General features: G+C 36.6%; 2 protein-coding genes across 2 annotated transcripts; one reads left to right on the top strand and one right to left on the bottom strand.

Annotated features, from left to right (window-relative positions):
• Positions 1-1757: 1757 nt before the first annotated feature.
• LOC113778232 (MORC family CW-type zinc finger protein 3-like) lies at positions 1758-15915 on the top strand. The gene is made up of 17 exons (XM_027323557.1): positions 1758-1797; positions 3105-3153; positions 4993-5074; positions 5507-5660; positions 6339-6477; positions 6749-7121; positions 7352-7535; positions 8918-9019; positions 9113-9442; positions 9521-9604; positions 9702-9860; positions 11193-11276; positions 13030-13167; positions 14009-14121; positions 14419-14570; positions 15265-15384; positions 15542-15915. Exons 2-16 carry the CDS (start codon positions 3114-3116, stop codon positions 15357-15359), a joined length of 2229 nt encoding a protein of 742 aa, XP_027179358.1. The 5' UTR covers positions 1758-1797; positions 3105-3113; the 3' UTR covers positions 15360-15384; positions 15542-15915.
• A 5100-nt stretch (positions 15916-21015) lies between these two features.
• On the bottom strand, positions 21016-21615 carry LOC113778005. The gene is made up of 2 exons (XM_027323248.1): positions 21418-21615; positions 21016-21345 (listed from the first exon to the last, which is right to left on the bottom strand). Exons 1-2 carry the CDS (start codon positions 21613-21615, stop codon positions 21016-21018), a joined length of 528 nt encoding a protein of 175 aa, XP_027179049.1.
• Positions 21616-21759: the final 144 nt, after the last annotated feature.

Below are 21759 nucleotides of genomic sequence, written 5' to 3'. Positions count from 1 at the left end.
ACAATTATTGCATCCCTTTTGTTTGGATCATTTTGTAAAGCTAACTTTTCAAAAAACCCCAAGTGCCAATAGCACCACCCTTTAGGCAAACCATTTATTTTTTTTATTATACAATTTATATAACAGTAGTGATACGGATTCAAATAAATTATGAGCGCTTACTATATTTTTTCATGAGAGTCTTATGAATAATGCATTGCAGCTCAATTTTCAAAAAAATAAAATAAAAAACAACGAGGGTGAAAAAAAATAAAACCCCCTCATAGTCTATCAGCACACTAATAAATTATGTGGAAAAGGGCTTTTGACACTCTATTATATTTTTCGCGTTATAATTCCTAAGTTTATTACTTTGCAACATTTATTTCCAAGATCAACTAATTAGAGCATAAGTCACATAACAATTGTTTCCCTTTCATTTTGTAAGACATGAAGTCTTCTTCAATAAAAACAGAAAGTACTTAATTGTATTTTGTGTTGTTTATTTTAGACACTCATTAATATATTTAAATTACAACTAACTTACCATACCATGTGAATACATACAGTAACAATTATTGCATCCCTTTTGTTTGGATCATTTTGTAAAGCTAACTTTTCAAAAAACCCCAAGTGCCAATAGCACCACCCTTTAGGCAAACCATTTATTTTTTTTATTATACAATTTATATAACAGTAGTGATACGGATTCAAATAAATTATGAGCGCTTACTATATTTTTTCATGAGAGTCTTATGAATAATGCATTGCAGCTCAATTTTCAAAAAAATAAAATAAAAAATAACGAGGGTGAAAAAAAATAAAACCCCCTCATAGTCTATCAGCACACTAATAAATTATGTGGAAAAGGGCTTTTGACACTCTATTATATTTTTCGCGTTATAATTCCTAAGTTTATTACTTTGCAACATTTATTTCCAAGATCAACTAATTAGAGCATAAGTCACATAACAATTGTTTCCCTTTCATTTTGTAAGACATGAAGTCTTCTTCAATAAAAACAGAAAGTACTTAATTGTATTTTGTGTTGTTTATTTTAGACACTCATTAATATATTTAAATTACAACTAACTTACCATACCATGTGAATACATACAGTAACAATTATTGCATCCCTTTTGTTTGGATCATTTTGTAAAGCTAACTTTTCAAAAAACCCCAAGTGCCAATAGCACCACCCTTTAGGCAAACCATTTATTTTTTTTATTATACAATTTATATAACAGTAGTGATACGGATTCAAATAAATTATGAGCGCTTACTATATTTTTTCATGAGATAAATCCCACTATTACTAAGTAAAGTATTATTATTTAAAGGGTACATCTAAATTACCACGCACACATCCATATTCATTATTGTCATTGCATCTAAACACTTTTCAATATTAATTTTAATTTTATAACCATAATTATACATAATTTATTAATCGTGTCAATGCACGCAAGACACTTTTTTCAATTAATAATAACTTCAAATTTGCAATCGCAAATTACCATCTTGGTCTCTCCTCATGGTCATGGGTGCCAACCCATACCCATAAAAGTCGTATTAATGCCACTTGTAGTTCTCTTCCTTTGTTTTGTTTTGTTTTGTTTTACGCGAGTTGTTGTTGTGGAGCCGACTTGCTGCATGTCAGTGGAAAGTCCAAAAGCTTTCCAATCCCCGTTTTCTTCTTCTCTCTCTCTCTCTCTCACTCTAGTCTCCACACTCTTTACTCTTTCCGACTCCTCGCCATCCCGGCTTCTCCGCCTATCGCCGTTGGTGGTCGCCGTGATCAAAGGCAAAGTCGCTGCTGTAATAACCTTCTCCCATCTTCTTCTTTACCCATTTTGGTTGCGACATTCCGTTTATGAACGTGTGTGGTTGACGAACGCATGCAAAGCATTTTTAGTCATTGCTAGCCTGCTACTGCTTAATATTGATTATTTTTCCTATCTCGGGTTTAATCCCTTTAAGGTTCAAAGATGGGTCTAGGGTTTCTATTTACTCAAGTATCAACTCTTTCCTTTTTTGTTCTTTTTGGGGCGAAACGATTTTTTCTATTCTCGTCTTCGTCTTAGTTTTTGCTGGTTTTGTACTTTTTCCTCGCTTTTACCTTATTTTTTTCCCGATCTTATTGCTTTTTTAACCCTTCTTATCTATTTATAGCAGTAACATTGTCTGTTCTCCATCCCAATAGGCTTAGTAGTGGTACCAGCAACGTACTGGACTCTGACAATACTACTATTCTTTTATTGTCCGTGTATTACTAGCATAAGTAAGTTTTTGCTTGCTTTTCTTTGCTGAAATGCAGGTCTCATGACTTATTCTGTTTTATTTTTTAAAATTATTTTTTTGGTATTGATAGTATTGAACGAAAACTTCAATTTCTAAATTTCTTGAGAAAACTCATCTTTGGAAGTGTAAATATGCTTTTTTGGGTTAACCTTGTTGATGCAGTTTTAGAGAATGATAGGTAAGTGCTTAAAAAAAAAGGCGCTAAAGCAAAGGTTTCTGGTGAGTGTTAAAATCAGCTTCAGGGCAGTTGTGGGTTAGAGGATCATAATTGATGCTCCATTGTAAAAATGTTTGGCTTTTGCTTTTCTTTGTTGGTTTATGCTGTTTCTCCTCTAGTTCAAAGTTTCATTCGTACAAGGAAATGCAGAACATAGCCCTGCTCGTTGGCATTGGTTGCCTTTCTTGATGGTTTTCATCTCTTTCTGCTTCAACTTCGAGTAGTAATGTGTTTTCAGAGTTTTACGAGACCTTTGGATCAAACTCAAAGATGACCGTAAATACCTCTCAAAATTGCAATGGGTTGATCTTTGAAACGCCCCCCCCCCCAAAACACTGTTTCTGTTTGTAGTGTAGGACTCTCTGCTAGTTGCTTTTGTAAATCTGTTTGATTTAACTTCTCTTTGTATCTGTTCATATTTTGCACTTTAATAATGCATGCGACTGTAATTAGTCAATTTAGAGTTATTGGTTTATCACTGGGCTGTTGCAAATTGGTCTGTTATATGAAGATAGGGAAGAGTGATAACATCTTAGAAGGTGTGTTTGCAAATTGTTTCTCTCAACTTGAATGTCTCTAACCATGACATGTTCATTGCCTGAAGCAGGTTTTAACAATGGGAGATTTTTGCTTAAAGAATGAGCTGGCAAATGAAGGTATGCTTTGCATTCTTGCACTTTTATGGAAAAGCTGCCAATGCAAGTTGATTCTGCTTCATTAGCAAAATGAGGAGTTGTCATTTATCAAAATATGAATTAGACTGTTAAAAATGCATTGGCTATGAGATAGGCACTTTGGTATGTAGTTTCTTTGAAATATTTAGGTATCCAGTGGCATAACAAAAGTGAAGGAAGTTTGGGATATATATCATAGAAAGCGACACGTGGTCTAGTCATTAAGAATCAAGTGTTTTATCTTAATTTATTTTTAATTTTGTTTTTGATATTTCAAGTTTCCCTCACTCAAATGAAGAAGATGATTGGGGTCAGTTTTCACCACCCCTTTCTTCAAGTGATGCTCATCAAATGATCTTTCTATTTTTATTGGTAATGGTTGCTTTTATTTTGTGTTGTAGTTACTTTTGGGAGTTTTGTTTTTTCTTCAACAGGAGTGCAAGCAATGACATTTATTTCGTAACCTTTGGTTATGAAATATGATCATAACTGCCAAAAAACATGCTATAATAAAAGCTGATAAACATGGATTAAAACTAAAAAATTACTCGGCTTCAATAGATTGCAAGAGTAATCAACTTGTTTATGTTGAATAATCCTTAGATATGATTCGATAAGGCAACATAAGGTAAGTATTTCGTTCACATAATTGCTAAAGTAATCATTTATGGGGGAGAGCTTTCTATCTTCAGGAGAGAGGTATTTATATGGAATCAAATTGGGGATGAGGGAATGCACTTGTCTTTCCAGAAAATTAAAGTAAGGCATGCGGTACAAACAAAGAGACATATGAAAAACCATTAACGGAATCTTGAAAGACCACTAAATAATACTGCTATAGTTGCTGAACATGAGAACAAAACAGATTTCATATGTATGATGTTGTGAATAATTTATCCTTGACCATGCTTAACAGAATCTAGAATATCAACTTCAGGAATGTTATTGAACTTTATGGGAGAGCCTTTTGTTTGGATCCATTCTAGTTAGTAGCACTGTTAGTCATTACATTTACAGAAACAGAATTTACATTTTTTTGTGGTAAAAGTAAATCCTCTATGAAACCAGTTGTTTTTCTGGTGAAGTCAACAGTTTATAATTGACCTCAATGATGAGAAAAACAAAAATAAGTAGGGAAAACAATTATTAAGTCTTAATTTTTATGCTTTTAGGATCATTAATTCCCAAGAATCATTTTAGCATATATATCTCATACTTTTACTAAAGAATTTCGAAGGATACTCAGTACCTGATACTAGAATTTGTTTTCTTTTACTTTTTTTTTTTTTTTGTGGTGGAGAGTTTACTTTTTGTGGCAATGGTGCTTTAAGTACTAGAAACATTAGTATATCCTAGCATCTACATAAATCGAAAGAAAAAAAAAAGTTACGCCATAAATCTACATAAATAGTTACGCCATAAATTTGCACCTATTTGTTTGGGATTTATCCTTAACAATGTCTTTCTCATAGAATATCTAAAGTTTGAAAGCTTATCTATTCTGAAATGGAAACTAGTATAGGTAATTTCTCTTTAATTATTGAAAGTGAGACTTCTTCCTGTATGATTGCTGGACTTTTGAGACATCCATTCTGAAAGTGTAGGTAGAACTTCTTTTAAAGTAATACTTTTTAAATATGAAAGGTATGGTAGGCCATGAGTTTCATTGAGTTTTTCCGGGAAAGTAACTTTTATTTTGTTAGTCAATTTTGGATCTAATATCTTTTTGTGATTGATCCCAGTAGATATTGAATATCTGTTGCTGTAAAAGATTCTCTCTTCACCCCTCTTTGAATCCAATATGCTGACAAACTCTTGCAGGTGATATTAATTGCTATGTTCTGCTGACAAAGGATCATAAACCCATCTGTCGGACACAATGCTTCAGTCCTCCTTCCAAGATGTATGCATGCCTTTCTTGACAATATATCTACTGGTCTTGTACAGTATGCTACTTGCATGATCTTGTTTGTACTAACTTTTGTCCATAGAATAGTTATTAAAAACAGGGAAGTGTTTCTGTCAATTTGTGGCAACTAATTAATATGTAGAGATCATCAACCAATCAGTCGAGACAGGAACTTTATTTCTTTCCGAGTAAAAAACTGGAAAGGGAGGATGCATTTGTATTCTTTTGTCATGAATGTCTTTTGGTTTCTTGAATGCATTATCCACTGAGATAATCTACTGCCAGAGCTGTTATTTCTCCAACTGATTTTGTTTCTTTAGCTCTTTGAAGTATACAAGGGTCTCAGTTTTCTATGTGCTGTTTCTCTGTGGAAGTTATTAACCACCAGTTACAGATTTTGACTCCTGTTATCTACGATTTTAACAGGCCTACTTATTGGAGCATATCACACATAATTAGGCCAGAAAAAGCTCATATTCCTCATGGGTTACCTTGTTGCAGCTTGTATCGCGCCTCTGAAAACTCTCAACAGGAAATAGAGTGGGTTAGGTTCTTGAATTTTCTTCAGACATATAAAAAGGTATAATATGCTACTGGAAAGTCTTGGCATTTTCTTCTATTGTTTGTTTAACTGATCCTTTAAGTTAGCCTGGCCTTAACTTTTCCAAAAGAGAGGAGAGCTGCAGTGTTCTCAAATGTTTAAGTATCTTTAGACGATCTTTTCATTCCCTCCATAGGTCTAGGTAATTGAGAAAAGCTCCTAGTTGCAGAACATGAGAGTTGACTATGTGAATATCCATTCATAATCACCATGCAATTGTTTTTCTGTGTCTTCATGTTCCATTTTTTTTCTAATGTTCCATCTGCCCTTTAAGTCTAACTATCAAGACATGGTTAGCTTTATTAATTGTAAAATTTGCTTCCTGCCTTTAGACAAGATGCTTTTTGCTTTGCTTCTTGAGTTAATTGAAATGTATGTGGGAAGGAAGACACAGGGATATTTATTTGTATAGCATGGTGGTGTTTTGTAAGGATAACTGACATGGTGAGACAAGAAGAAAATAGATAAACAATATTATGCAGGAGAGTTTATGAGAAACCTGGAATGTTCCCCATAAATAACCTAAGAACCAAATTTGTTTCAATAAAATAATGTGACTGAGTTATTTTTGTATTGCACTATATATTTGTATTTGCTTAATTAGTAAGATAGTGCACTCTTTTGTGTCCCTAATTTGCTTCCGGAATGATTTTGAAGGTTGCTGTAGGAAAGCTCGATAGTTTTGAATTCTACATAATTCCTCCCTGTGAAGGCTCAGACTTAAGCCATGTCCGCGTTTTATACAAGGAGGAGAGAAGGAATTGTTTACAGGACTGTCTAAAACAAGAGAGACTGGGTGAGTTACTCCTACCCCTCTTTGGGCAAGGATGTTGCTTAACTTTGATGTGCTTTGTTCCCTTCTCTGTAGTTTGTATGGCATTTGTTTCATATAGCTTCTGTGTTATTATGTTTGTGCTGCAATTATCTGATTGCTGTTTGTTCTTGGGGCAAGCAGCATGCTGAAATTATCTTTGATGTGCTTTGTTCTTCTCTTGCCTGCTTAAGTGATCTTTTGAAATGTAATTAAGCTAGTTTTGTTTATTGTGCTTGGATTCACATAATTGCAGCTGGGATCTTGTCCGAGCAAAAAAATATTCTTTTGAATGCTAAACCACATAGAGTTGTGCAATCAACAAGAGGTTGCATGCAAGGTAGATTTGAATCTTCATTGGGTGAGGATGCTGTATCAATCTCTAACTGTATTGAGGATAGTATATCTCCTGAGTGTATGCTTTCAGATGCTGATGGATGCCAAGCTCAATATAAGGTTAAAGTTAGCAGTAAACCTGAAAATGTAGTGGATCCCCATGGTTCCTTGGGTAGAAATTATGTGCAAGTAGATCCCAGTTATTTGAAAACCCTTGGTCAAGTTCATTCCAGCTGGATTTTTGGTGCAATTGCTGAGTTTGTTGACAATTCCAGAGATGCCAAAGCAACCAAGTCGGTAACTTTTTCTATTGTAATTTATTTTCTTATTGTACATGAAATCTTTCTCTTATATTTTGTCGTAACTTTAGATTTATCCTGTTTTGTGGTTGGGTAGGTCATGTTGTGGGGAGGGTGAGGCTTAGGTGATGTGGAAATAGAGAGGAAGGCTGTTGTGATGTATAGATATTTCAGTCTGTTGTTATGCTGATAAGACTTCTTGTTCTTGTCTCATGTGGCTATAGATTGCAAATTTCTATGGAAATGGTGTATTACAAACCAGCTGGCAAAGACATTCCGATGCTGTCAATAATAGATGATGGCCATGGGATGACTCATCAGGAGATTGTGAGAATGATTTCTTTTGGGCATAAGCAACCTGAGGCTGATGATCCTGATCATATTGGCAGATTTGGGATTGGTTTTAAGGTATGCTTTTGAAACCATTTCTTAATTAAGAGCTACTTTCATATGCAGTCTTGGTGAACAAAAGTATCTAGAGGACGTGTAAATCTTTTCTTCCAGAGACAAGCTGATAATAAGCTATACATATTGCACAAGTATGAAATTGCTACTGATTGTTTTGCTCTTTTTTTGTCTCCTGTTTTGTTATATTGTGGCTAAATTGTTCATTTAAGCCCATAGTTATATTTTCCATCAGTGATCATAGGAGGATGTAAAATCTTTTGTAATTTACTGTGTTCATCTGACAAGCTGGGGTTCAGGGAATTGCTGTTTTGTCCCTTTTTCTTCCCTAACTTGATTGTAAACAACATACCAGACAACCATGGTTTGTGGCCTTGCAATGCACTTAAGGAAATTCTATTTGTGAAGAAACTGCCATGTTTCTACGGGATTAGTGCTGGAACATCCCTATTCATTGTCATAGTTAAGTTAGTATGGAAGTTTTGGTGGTTCAATGAGGTCATTTTTACTCATTAGTAGTATATTCATTATGTGTTTTTAGCTTACCTTCTCCCATTTTTGAAGACTTGAACGCTATGCTGTTCAAAGACTTTTTCATCAGATATACAAGCGAAATATTGATTTTCTTTGGGTTGAATTAATTACAAATTGTCATATACTTTTTTTTTTTTAACTAATGTAATGCTTTTTAGGGTGTGTATGTGTCTCTCTATATATATATAGAAAATGTGAGGTGTTCTTTTGCCAACCTCTGTTTATTACATTGTATCTACTACCTGCTTCTTTGTTCTTTACTTAGTTGGAGACTTTGCATCTGAAGGATTACTTCTCAAGCTGTGTCAAGTTTCTTAGGCTTATCGCCTGCAGTCTCTCTCTCTCTCTCTGAGGTTCTCATTCTAAATTTATTTGTGTAAACAATGGAAGCATCCAACATTTTCTTTCCCTTTCCAAACAAACACGATCTTTTGACTTCTTATCTGATGAATGAGCTTGTTCTAACATGGAAATATCAACTCATTTATTTGCAAGACTAATGCTGGTAATGAACTTATGTAGCTCAAGCTTGTAAAGTAATTTTCAGAAAAAGAAAGAAAAACAGATCTGCTTGTAGAAGAAATACAGTTCTTGTTTCCACAACATGGGTTGCCAAAGTTTTAACATTTGAATATATTCTCCTTTCCTTTGATGAAACTGATATGCTGGTAGTATTCATCTTTTTTTCTATCCTGATGTCTCGTAGCTTTACATGTTGTATATATCCTCTGAAGCTAATGAACAGCTGTCATATTTCAAATTTCTTCTTTCTAGAATCAGTGTTGCATGCTTGTTCTGGTTCTTAACTTTTCCTTGTTGGACATGGAATACATTTTCTCACTTTGGTCCAGACTGGGGCAATGAGAATTGGGAAGGATGCTTTGGTTCTTACTCAGGCTGCGAGCTCTCGTTCGGTTGCTTTTCTATCCCAGTCACTAAATGATGGAAAGGATGTATGCAGTTGATTATATCATGGTTTACTTGGTTGGTTTTTTGTTGTGATCTTGGATTTTAACGCTGATATATCACTCTCTCTTGTGTCATAGAATTTGGAGATCCCCATTGTCAGCTACCGCAGAGTCGGTCAATTTATGGAAATTGATTCCAATGTCCAAAATGAGGCTTCAGCAAAAAACAATCTGAAAGCAATTAGAGAGTTTTCTCCATTTAATAAGTATCTAATAGGAGAAAAGGCTGGTCTCTTTAGTGAAAGAGGTACTGGAACACAAATATACATTTGGAATTTAGATCAGTGGGGATCAGATTATAGCTTGTGTTTGGAAACTGGAATGATTGGCGGGAGTTCATTCCATCAAGGTGACATCCTTATTCATTCTAAACGTGTCAGATCTCGCCCAGGCCAAATGTCTGAAACAGTAAGGCATATTCTTTATGTTTCTTGTGTGGCATTAACCAATTTTGTTAACAAAGTTTGTGGTTTCCTTGTGCTTCAGGTGCCTTTGGATTATTCTCTAAAATCTTATCTGGAAGTCATCTTCTTTGATCCACGAATGAAGATCTATGTTCAAGGAGCACTTGTAGTAACTTTATTTATAGAGTTACTTGATTTGTCATTAAGTCCTTTTTTCATGCTGCTTTAGGATATTAATTTCTGTAATTTGATTCTTTTAATAGATTAGAACTCGTCCTTTAGCCAAGTCGCTGCATAAAACTGTAGTAAATGAGGGTGTTATTATGGGAAAACCAGTTCGGCTGATTCTTGGCCGCTGTCAACTGGAATGGGAGCAGGCAAATTGTGGAATTTTCTTGTATTGGCATGGGCGTCTGATTGAGGTTGGTTTCTTATTTTTATATTTATAGAGTAAGCTTAGTCTTGCAAGGCATTGAGTTGACAAACATTCACTAGCCATCCTTTTACTTGATCTTAGACAATATTGGTCATGTCGGAGTTTGAAGTTTCTATCATTAAACATCCTTGTAGGGTGATGGGTTGCAGAATGCTGTTAGCTTCTTAGATGTAATTGACCACATAAGGATCATTTCTAGTTGTATAATTCATGCTATAAATAGCACTGGAGTGCAGTTTGTATCTGTATGAAGATGATAATTTCTTCCCTTTGTCAAGACTTATTCAAGACTATTGACTCTTTCTAAGTAGAACAGCTCGCATGTCATCATGGAGGCTTGTTTTTTGTGATTGTTTGACTCCATAATTTGGCAAAGTTTAGTGGATGGAAGAATTGCCCAAAATGTCTGGAGAACAATGATACAGAGCTATATCAGGATTTGCTACACTTAATATCTATAGAACTCCAACTGATTGATATGGCATTGTTAGAGAACTGCTGGCTGGATGAAAGTCTATGCAGAATCCTACAGAAACTTAACATTGATAATTCTTCGGTTATCATTTCCAAAAAATTTGTCTTTTCAATTTGATAGGAGCAGCAAGGGGCCTTCTGGGACGGGGGTGTCTATGGACTGGATGGAAGAAATTAATAGTGCTTTTAAGTAATTTCTCCTTTACTATTTTTAATCCTTCATCTCATTTTTGGTTCTCTGTGTGGTTACAAAAATGCTCCTAAAAACCTAGTTAGTGGCTAACGTGCTGTATTCAGTCTTACTTAACATCTTAAACTTGAAGGTTTTAGTTTTTGAGTCAATAGCTTTAAAATAGGGGGTAGAGGGAGATTATCTTTGTCCTGGATCTGGACCATTTTTTTTTTTTTTTGGGGAGTGTTTACTGGATGTCAACCTTTTGATGTATGTGACTTGATTTTAACACTTTCTTTTAGTGAAGCGCTTGAAATTTTTTGTCTGAACACTAATGTATAAACTTTGCTGGTGGATTAGCATCAGTGTGTTGACTTATTAATTACATCTGGTTTTTATGCACTTTTTTAAATGGTACTGAGTTCTTAGAATTGGTTAACTGAGATTGTTCAATTTCCAGTTTGGTGGCTACCAAACAAATTTTGGGCCTTCCTGGTTTTGAAACTTTAATGCATGAGATAATTATCGTAGATCAGACCCTTTTCCCATCTGGAAGCTGGCTTTTCAAAATTATCCTTTTCAAACATATGCTTTTTTCCCTTAGAATTCTTTTTAAGCATTTGATCAGCCTTGTCTTGATCTTTCCATCTGTTTTGGTTCTTTATCTTACAGGCTTACAAAAGAGTTGGTAGCATGATTCACAATGGCGATGCTGGTCGGGGCATTATTGGGGTTATCGATCTGACTGATTTAATGGTACAGATTCCATTCTTATGTTTTCAATTTGTCAGCGTGTGTGTGTTTTTGGAATTGATTTTTGGATTGCTCTCCTGCAGAGATGAATACTAAGGTCATTGGCCTTTTTCAGTCACTGCAAATCATCCTTAAGTATTGTTAGTTGGTAGAATTAGAATATGTCGGTGGCTCTTTTGTAAGGCTTGGACCTGAGATTGGGTTTTTCCGTACTCTTTTTTTTTGGGGGGCGGGAATATTCTTGATAGCAGCTTCTTTTTTTGGGTTTGTTTTTCCTGGAGATAAAGCGGTAGATATCCCTTGGTTTTTGTCCCACTAGTGAGTGAAGCCAATCACTCTTGCGCATCCTAGAAGGAGCTGCAAGCTCTAACTAGGCTTTGGTGCTTTCATGCATCCTTCTTGGTATAGATACTTATACTGGTCAGTTTTATGAGTTCAAGTAGGATCATCCTCCAATTGCAAAACGAAAAGGGAGAAATATAGTGAGATAAATACTTGAAGAGTTCTAAAAGCCTGGATACTTGCTGATATTTATGTGCGCACACCTAGAATCCCAAGGCAATGTTTGTTATGAAATGGTTTCAAAGCAGCAGTAATTGACATGTCCATAATGAGTTAATTTACCGTACTCTTTTGTACACCAACAAATTTTCCTTTACAAACACTTTATACTTAAAACTCCGATGTTTTAGCATTTGTGGCTGTGTTTATTTCTCATCCAAATTGATGTAGTAGATCCTGTGCCTGATATCTGAAAAATTATCTTCCTTGAGCTTGTCCTTCCCAATAGAAATTAGTATATGTACCATGTTAGTAATTTTTCTGTTATGTAGGCTCCAACAATGTTCATGTCAAAAACATGAATAGATAGACAAGCAGTTGTCTTTGCAATTATTTTGATGCCTGTGGTGGTGATTACTGGCTGGAAAGGAACAGATGAAGGTATAAAGAAATGCAAATTGGTTACTCTAATTCCATAAGTTCTTTATGATGTGGCTAGTTACAACTGAGACATGGATTGGTAGAGTGCAGAAATTGTTTGAGAAGAAGCCTTTTGCTTGTGTCAAGGACAGCTCTTTTCTATATTGCTGAGCTAGTTGTGCTTTAAGCCTCCAACAGACTATTTTATTGGCTTATTTAATTTGTATTGTAAAGAATACTTTTGTTAAGTTAAATGCTTTTGGCTTTCTTTATATGCCTGTTTGTGATCAAACCTGTTTGTTTAAGGTCTTAGTGTTCAATGGTCGTATCAAGTTAACAAGTGGGATATGGCAGAGTCTTCCATATCTAAGGTGAAATTAGGCACTGTATGCTGAAGTTTGAAATGGCCAACAGTTGAAAAGTTTTCTTTTTCTGGAAACACAATTTTTTGATATCAATAAACTCTATCTTCCCAATAGTTTCCTGTGATATATGATCGAGAATGCTAGGTGGTCTGCTGGCAAAATTAAAAACAAAACTTCTGGGTACTGCAACTGACTTAAATGTCTTTGACTGCATTGGTGAACTGCTATTGTTTTTCAGTTTTCCCAAAAATGGCCCTCTAAGGAAAATATTCTACATGGCAATGTTTTGGTGCTTGATTCAACAGTAATTGAATTGTGTCTTCGTGGGAGTATTTTTTGTCCAACAAATGGGAGCCTGGTCAAAAGCATTTGTCCCTCAGCTAGCTCTGCATATTCTCTGAGCGAAATCTCATAACATATACAACGAAATGGTTTATTTATTCTATGACCCATCTACTTCCTTGATGCAGAAGGATGATAATGGTCATATTTGGGTGCACAATAACAAGCAAGGATTCCAGGACTGTGAAGCTTATGCAGAACTGGAGAAATGGTTGGCTATAAAAACAGATGACTACTTGGACAAATATGTGAATAAACTGCAAGTGGTAATGTCGTGACTCATGACTTTTAGTTGATCCTTTGGATGCAATGCATGTTGTTTACAACTAAGATGGTGCTTTTGTTGAGTGATAAATAGGGACAGACATAAAGTAAGTTGCATGTATGTATGTTCACTGGAAGGTTCTAGTGCATGACCTAGTTATTGCAAAATAAATGACAGATGGACTAATTTATGCTCTCTCAAGGCATTAATACTTTTGTAAAAGATACTAAGTTGTCGGAGGAGAATGAAACTTTAAACACTTATAGTTGCTTTGAGGAGCCAATTAACTTTTAAATTTCTGAATTTCATAGTAAAAGTTTTGATATGAGGGTAGATTTTTTCACAGATAATGTGTGTGTGTGTGTGTGTGAGAGAGAGAGAGAGAGTTAGTTTGTGACACAGTGAGAAATGATTGCAACTTTTATCTTTTTGCTATATTTGCCTTTTATAATTTTTTTATTAATTTCCTTTTTGATCTTTCCTGTTTCAGTAAAATACCTGCTTTAGTTTGACTGTCAAGACACCGATTGGTAATCTTAACTGGACATTGTAGCTGTATTTTTTCTTGGCTTCATTATGTAGACATCTCTAAAAATTTATATTTTCCATTGATAACTGAGATGAGAATATATTTCATACACATGAAGCTTTTTTCCTTTTCGAAAAGGAAAAAGTGATTGCTCATGTTCTTTAATAAGCAATCTAGCTGCCCATTTAGAACGTTCAAGTTCTCATGAACATAGTTCAATCAATCAAAGCTTCTCTCCATGTGATCCAGGTGCATGAATGTATTTTCTTACCCATATTGCCTGTTTTGAAAAGGGTTATGTTCCTTTTTACAGGAAAAGGGTGGTCCCCTGCACAAACCTGATCACGAATGGGTGCAATGTGACAAATGCAGAAAGTGGAGAAGGTTAAGTGCTGGATTCAATAGCAAGACATTGCCCCCTGACTGGTACTTATGCTTCTGGCACATTTGGAATTAACATCAGTTTTTGCACTCTAGTCTAGAGGCATCTGTTGGATTATTTTCAGATGATTATTGGGCTTGTGACATATCAATATACCTGAATGTAATAGAACAAAAGCCTTAAATGGTACTTTGTTTCTAGCATTCGTAATCCAAAGCTTCTTCATGCTCAGTTCACATAACTGTTAATATAGATTTAAATGGAGATAGAGGAGGTAATGTATGAAAGAATGCAATGCATTCAAGTGACTTGTTTCTTGTATCATGGAACCACTTTTATAGGTTTTGTTATATGAAGCCTTTCAATGGAAGCTGTAGCGTGCCTGAAGAGAAGGTGGAAGGTGGAGTAGTGACAATATCTACTAAGCGTTCTGGATACAATTGCACCAAGGATTTGGAGAACAAAGACAGATCATCCAAGGAAAGCCCCGAAAGTAAGTCTTGACAAATTCCCTAGTAAATCTGCAACAGGTGTCTTGTAGTTCCTGATCATATTAATAGTTGTACTGTTGTGCTTATGGAGTAATTGTGAATTTTACAGGATAGACTGTGAAGAGCGCACTACCATGATTTATTAAATTTGGCGAGGCCATGAATATTTTGTGGAGGTTACAAAAACTGATAATAATAAATATGTGATTCAAAGAGTAAAAAAACTTTCTATAGCACATCTGCAAACACGGAAAATAGCTCTTCTTGTGCAAAGTAAATTTACAGTAGATTTTTGTAAAAAATTTATGGAGATTTAACTTAATGAAGGTGTCTGGGAGCCACACAAATTGTGGAGGGCATGTTTTGCCTAACATTGGTAGTCTGAGCGCTGGAAGAGGCATGCAGGAAGTCCAGCGTGAGAGAATGAGCCCATAAGTTGATGTCTTTACCCAAATTTCATTAGGTTTTAGTAGAATAGAGAAGGAATTATTGGCTTAAGGAGAACTGAATTTTGGATTATGACTCTTTTGACTTTTTGTCCAAAGGAAAAAACCTGCCTAAGTAAAGTTTTTGTTTTAAACGAATTATAACAATCAGGATTGACCATAAATTGAGGTTGAAGGCATTTAGGCAACGGTTGTCCTCTTGATGTCTATTCTTTGGTTTATTGTGCTTACTTGCATGTGTTGCGTTCAGGCGGCAGTGATAATTCAAGTCAGAGCTGGGAAGGAGATTATAAAAGAAGAAAGGGACTTCCGAGGAGTTGCAAAAAGAACCCGAATCACATATAGAATTTATGCTTCTGTAATTGTACAGGTACCTTGCATACATAATCCGGGGGAGGGATGGGGTCGGGTGGTATGGGGAGGGAGTTCCAAGTGCGAGACCTCCCACTTTACACCCAAAAAAATAAAAAATTTGCATGGTCAAAGCTCCCAACAGACCAAGTTGATATTCTGTTGCTTTTTTACAGGTTAGTTGTAGATCCTATAGCTGAATCCTTTGCAAATACTATCGTATATTACTGGAGAACGAAGCAAATTGAATGGTCACTCTCGGTTATGAATGGTGTTGCTGCCCTTACCAGGCGGTAGATTTGGTCTAAAATACTCAGATCTTCATTGTATGGTGTGTTACAGCCATTACCGGGCGGTTGACGCGGATATGGTTCCTCGATACTCTTCCTTTCAGAGCAAAATAGCCAAAATCACTTTTTTTTTTCATTTTTGCTTTTTTTGAGCACCAGAATCACATGCTGTCATAAAAAATGACTTTATATCGCATGATATGCGAGGTTAGAAGTACGTCAAACAAGCAGCTTCCTTGTAATTTTTGAGGCAGATGTGTTATAAAAACACTACTTTTACTTGTCTTTGTTGTGCATTACCGACCAAATCATAAATTGTCAGGAGTCCACCGATTATCTCTATCACCAGCTTTTCAGATCTCTGTTGCCGCGAAGGATGATTGCTACCTCTCACTCATGAACGGTGAAAAGAAAAACAAAGCAAAATCTCCCCGCACCGTGCATCCGCTTACCATGTTTCTGAGTTTCTTCTTTGTTCTGAAGGAAAATTTCATTTTCGCCACAAGATTGCATTCTTCAAGCCAAAAAGGAATTTCATTGCCAGACCAACATAAACTGTGAGAATGAAATACCCCACCCAACCTATTGCCTTAAAAGTCGTAAATTTTTGGCCGACGGCCGATATTGCGATTAATTAATGAGCAAATTATCCCAGTGGCCACTAAACTTTTACCATCGTCGAATTTTGGTCACTCAACTATTAAAAGGCTGGTTTTGACCATCAAACTGTATAAAAGGTAGATTCGAGCCCATTCTGTTAGATTTAGTCGTTAACTTCGCAGAGGTGTCTGTCCGCGCGATTTTCAATACAAAAGGTAGGGTCAATTTAGGAAGTCGAAAATATCACTTTCACCTCTTCTTCCTCTCCCATGCATCTGTTCTTTTTCTTCCTTGCCTAAACCCAAACATCAAACAATTGACAATTAAAGAAAAACGCAACAACGAAGAATTTTGGGGGATTGAGCGACAGCAGAACGGGTTGACAAACAAGATCTTCATTTCGTGGAACGATGGAGTGGCCCAAGTGGGTGATTAGACCAAGGGGCCAGCATTTTGATCCATCTGATGCATACGGTAAAGTTTTAAAATCCCTAAGTTTGTTTAGTTATCCACATCCCAGAATAGATTGTGTGTTTCATGTATGTATGGGCTACATTTTATCGTTGTTTTGGCTTTTTGCAATAAAGCATAGAGATTTCATAGTACACTGATTAAAGTATTCTTAATGCTGGAAAAAGGGGTTAATAAATAATTCATTCATTGAATTTGGGTTTACTAGTTTTGACTAAAATTTTAATTTTTTTAACTAATCGCATGTCATGCAGTGCCAGGTTCTTCTCTGTTCACCATACGAATGTATCATGGGGGTAAATTCAATTGGCAAAATTACAGATACATTGATGGGCATGTAGATTATGTTGATTTATGTGATGCGGAAACAATGTCTGTGCATGAAATAAACTACATGGTGGATAAATTAGGGCATTATGGATGTATGGTGTATTACTATGTTGAGCCTGGGAAAGATTTTCGAAATGGGTTGAAGGAATTATCTACTGATAAAGCCATTATCAGTTTTTGCAATTGGGCTTATAAGCATAAAATCATGGAGGTGTACTGTGACCACCAGTCAAAGAATGAAATCAAGATGATGGCCACAAAGTCCCTTCCTTCTGATCTACAGCTGAGTAAAAAAGCCGCAGTCACCATCGAGGAACTTGACGAAAATGGAAATGTTATTAGGGAACCTGGATTTGAACTAGTGCCATTTACAAGATCAATTGGCAAGATAGATGTTGGGAACTCTTCTAAAGAGAATGCCTTGAATAATGGGGATGATGGGGATGCAAATGATAGAGGAAATATAGATGGCCAAGTGGAGACTGATACTGATTCGGATGGAGATTGTGATCGCTTTAGTGCTGATAGGGATTTCTGTAGGGATGAAGAAATGTTAGAAGAATTGATTGTTGAGGGGCTAAAATCTGGTGTGGATTCTTCAAATACAGAGCAACCTAGATCTTCACAGCATCCCAATTCTAATGATGATTGTAATAATGCTGCACAACAGCAAGAATCAGTTGTAGATGAGCTAGGCAGACAACAACAAACAGTTGGGATGGATCCATGGTCACAACAATCAGGACTTGAAACTGAATTTGAACATCAGCAGCAGCCTGAGACAAATGAAGAACAACCCACGGATGTGGGAACTGGAAACCAACAGTCGCGGAGGAAGAAGCAAGTTAGAAGGAGAAGAAACAACAATAGAGCATCAGGAGAAGAGGCAGCTCCTCATTTAGATGATGTCCATGCATTAGATAAAGACACAGTGGTGACTGAGTTGCATAGTGATGCTGGCTCCTCAGATGAAGAGAATGATGATGACTGGAGGAATAGGTATGTTGATTTCAATCCGGAGAGAGATCTAAAAGACCCTAATTTTGAGTTTCACATAGGAATGAAGTTTGAGTCAGCTGAACAGCTAAGATTAGCTGTTAGAACATATTCCATCATGAAAGGAAAACCAGTAAAGCCATACACAAATGAAAAAAAAAGGTTTAGAGCAAAATGCAAACCTCCTTGCCAATGGTTTGTTTATGCTTCAGTTGAGAAGGAACTTGGAATAGCTGATTTGGTTGTCAAGAGCATGAATAATGAGCACACAAACTGCAGTCATGTATGGAAGAACAAGAATATTTCTGCTAAGTGGCTTGCAAACAAGTACATGGAGAGATTTAGATGTAATGTTGAAATGCCTCCAAGATTATTAAGACAAATAGTTGATGAGGACTTCAAAGCTGAAATTTCAAAATGGGTGGCATACAATGCAAGGGCAATTGCTAAAAAGGAGATTCAAGGGAATGCAGAGCAGCAATATAAGGACATATGGAGATATTGTGCAGAAATTAAGAGGACACACCCAAATACCACAATGGAAGTTATGTTTACTCCCTTCAGACAACCTGGATGCAACCCAAAATTCATGAGACTTTATTGCTGTTTGGGACCATTAAAACAAGGCTTTCTTGACGGTTGTAGGCCCATTATTGGGGTTGATGGATGCCACATAAAGGCTGAATATCGGGGACAGCTGTTGACTGCTATTGGAGTAGATCCCAACAATGGATGGTGGCCCATTGCTTGGGCAGTGGTTGAGAGGGAAGCAACTGAACAGTGGAAATGGTTTTTTGAGCTGCTGAAGAATGACTTGCAGATTGAAAATGGGTACAGCTACACCTTTGTTTCTGACCAGCAGAAGGTATTAACTCCTTCCCTTTGTATATGCACAGTACACAAATCTGTTTCAATTTACTAATGCCTTTTGTTTGTAATAATTTATAGGGTCTTGACCGAGCATTATCTGAGGTACTACCAAACAGTGAGCACAGATACTGTGTGCATCACCTGTATAACAACTTCAAGAAGAAACATCGTGGACTTGCCCTGAAGACAAAACTGTGGAACATTGCAGCAAGTACTACTGAGGGACTATTCAAGAAAGCATCAGCAGATCTGGAAAATTTTGACAAGGAAGCATATGAATGGGTGAAGAAAGCACCACATCCCAGTCATTGGTGTAAGACTTTTTTTTCAGAACATACTCGATGCGATATGTTGGTTAATAATTTGTGTGAAAGTTTTAATGGTCATATACTTGAAGCTAGGCAGCAGCCAATTATCACAATGTTAGAGTCCATTAGGATATTTCTGATGGAGAGGATACAGAGAAGGACAACTGCAATGGAGAAGTTTGAATTGTCCATTGGCCCACTAATTAAAAAAATAATTGATGATAGGGTGATAGAATCAAGACAATGGAGGACCATTTGGAATGCTGTGGATGGATACCAGGTTAGGGGACCAAGGGGGGCCCAGTTTGCTGTTTATTTAAAGAAAAAATCCTGCACATGCAAACTGTGGGATCTATCAGGTATTCCTTGCTGTCATGCTATTGCAGCAATTCACAGAAATAATGGCGACCCCTATAAAGAGGTGTATGACTGCTACAACAGAGATCTGTTTCTAAAAATTTACAAAAATGTTTTGTATCCTATCAATGGACAAGTAATGTGGCCTGAAGGATCCACCAGAAAGGATAGTGCAACCTGGCAGACCTAAGAAGGCCAGGAGAAGAGATCCTACTGAAACTCAAAAGACTGGAAACAGGTTGCGGAGAAGAATAGTCATCCATTGCAGAAAATGTGGTGTTGCCGGCCATAATGCAGCTGGTTGCAAGGTGCAGCAACAAGACAATCAACAACAGCAGAATCAGGATAGCGAGGAGCAGCAGCAGCACCAACAGCAGCAACGTGGTTCTAAGAACATGCAACAGCAACAACAGAACCAACACCAGCACCAGAGTCAGCATGAACAGACCCAACACCAGCACCAGAGTCAGCATGAACAGACCCAACACCAGCAGCAGAGGCAACATCAGACCCAACACCAGCACCAGAGGCAACATCAGACCCAACACCAGCACCAGAGGCAGCAGCAGACCCAACACCAGCACCAGCACCAGCAACACCAGCAGCAGGATCAATATCAACAGCAGCAAAATCAGCAACACCAGCAACAGAATCAACATCAGCAACAGCAACAGCAGCAGGATCAGCAACAACAGCAGCAGCAGGATCAAGAGTATCAGCAGAACCAACAAGAACAGCAATCACAATCTGCTGTTGAGGAAAGTGAACATGCACAGCATCGACAGCAGGAAGAAGTTGTACAAAACCAACAACAGTCTCAGAGCCAAGGGGCTCATCAACAAAGGAAAGCAGGAAAACGAAAGTTAACAGATTCAGAAAAGGGGCAGATCAATGCCAATTATGCATATTTAGGTAAAGAACCTCCTTTCACTGTTGGAAATTGGAGAGGAAAATGGAGTAGAGCTGGTACTAGAAGAGGAGGAACTTCAGCAACAACTACCAGAGGACAACCAAGAGTCAAAAGAGGATCAAATTGAAGAGGAAGTAAAGCTATAGCTAGATTGGGACATAATGCAACTACATTTTGTCTTTTTGTTTGAAGTTTGTTTTGGATTTGATATGCTGACCTATTACGAACATGGTCCATATGTACAAACAATTTATTTTGTCCAATCTACACAGATTGTTCTATGTTAATGCAGCACTTTTGTTTAGTTCTTATGTCTCTGTCATTTATTGATGAAATTAGTAGAACTGAAATGTGTTGTTTCAAACCTTTTTTGACACCAAATAATAACTATTTATTCATGTGAACAATACAACTTTTATACATCAAAATGTTTATACAGAGGGGTACAAAAGGGGCTTTATAAAGCCATTTGCCCTTTCCCGTTCAATATGCTACCAATACAACAGAGTAGCTATTCTTCAAGGATTTTCAACGATGCCACAAATTTGTAGCATGCCACCAGAATTATTTATTCTCATAACTAACATTGCTAAGACAACTATTAGCCAAGGCAACACTGCGCATCGAATGAGTCGCTTATTGGCTGATTTGTACTTGGCAATTTCAGTTTGAAGTGGCTTCATTTTACCCTCTAATTTCACAGCTTTTGCTTCCCACTTTCTTGCAGCTTTTTCAAATTCAACCATTTTTTCCTCCATTCCATTGATCTTTCTGAGTAGACCCGGTATAATCATTGTAGATCGAGCGCACATTTCATCATCTATCCAACCCCAATAGCCACAGCCATCCTTCAAAAAAAAACAAATTCATTATATTTCTTACACAATAATAAATTAAGTATCTAAAAAAATGTTACAAACCTCCCCCAATGCGCATTTGGCAAATCTTCTTCCCGGATTTTGTGCAGTCCATGAAGTTATCATTACTGTCTTCATCCCACAAACACAAGTAGGCAAAATGAGTGTCAACGATGTAGGTGGCATGGATCTTGCTGGCCCGACTCTTGGTGGCGTTGATCTTGGTCCTGCTTCCTCTAATCCAAGTTGGGCTTCTTCCATTTCCTTCTCTTGTAGTTTCTCTCGGGTAAGTAATCTTTATTAGTTTTATACAAGAAGAACAAGAAGATCTATTTTCGACTTCCTAAATTGACCCTACCTTTTGTATTGGAAATCGCGCAAACGGACACCTCTGCAAAGTTAACG

The sequence above is a fragment of the Coffea eugenioides genome, chromosome 7 (genome assembly GCF_003713205.1).
Source record: "Coffea eugenioides isolate CCC68of chromosome 7, Ceug_1.0, whole genome shotgun sequence".
Classification (NCBI taxonomy): Eukaryota; Viridiplantae; Streptophyta; class Magnoliopsida; order Gentianales; family Rubiaceae; genus Coffea; species Coffea eugenioides.
The sequence above is the reverse complement of the archived record's forward strand: the minus strand, read 5'-3'. Positions and strand labels throughout refer to the sequence as shown.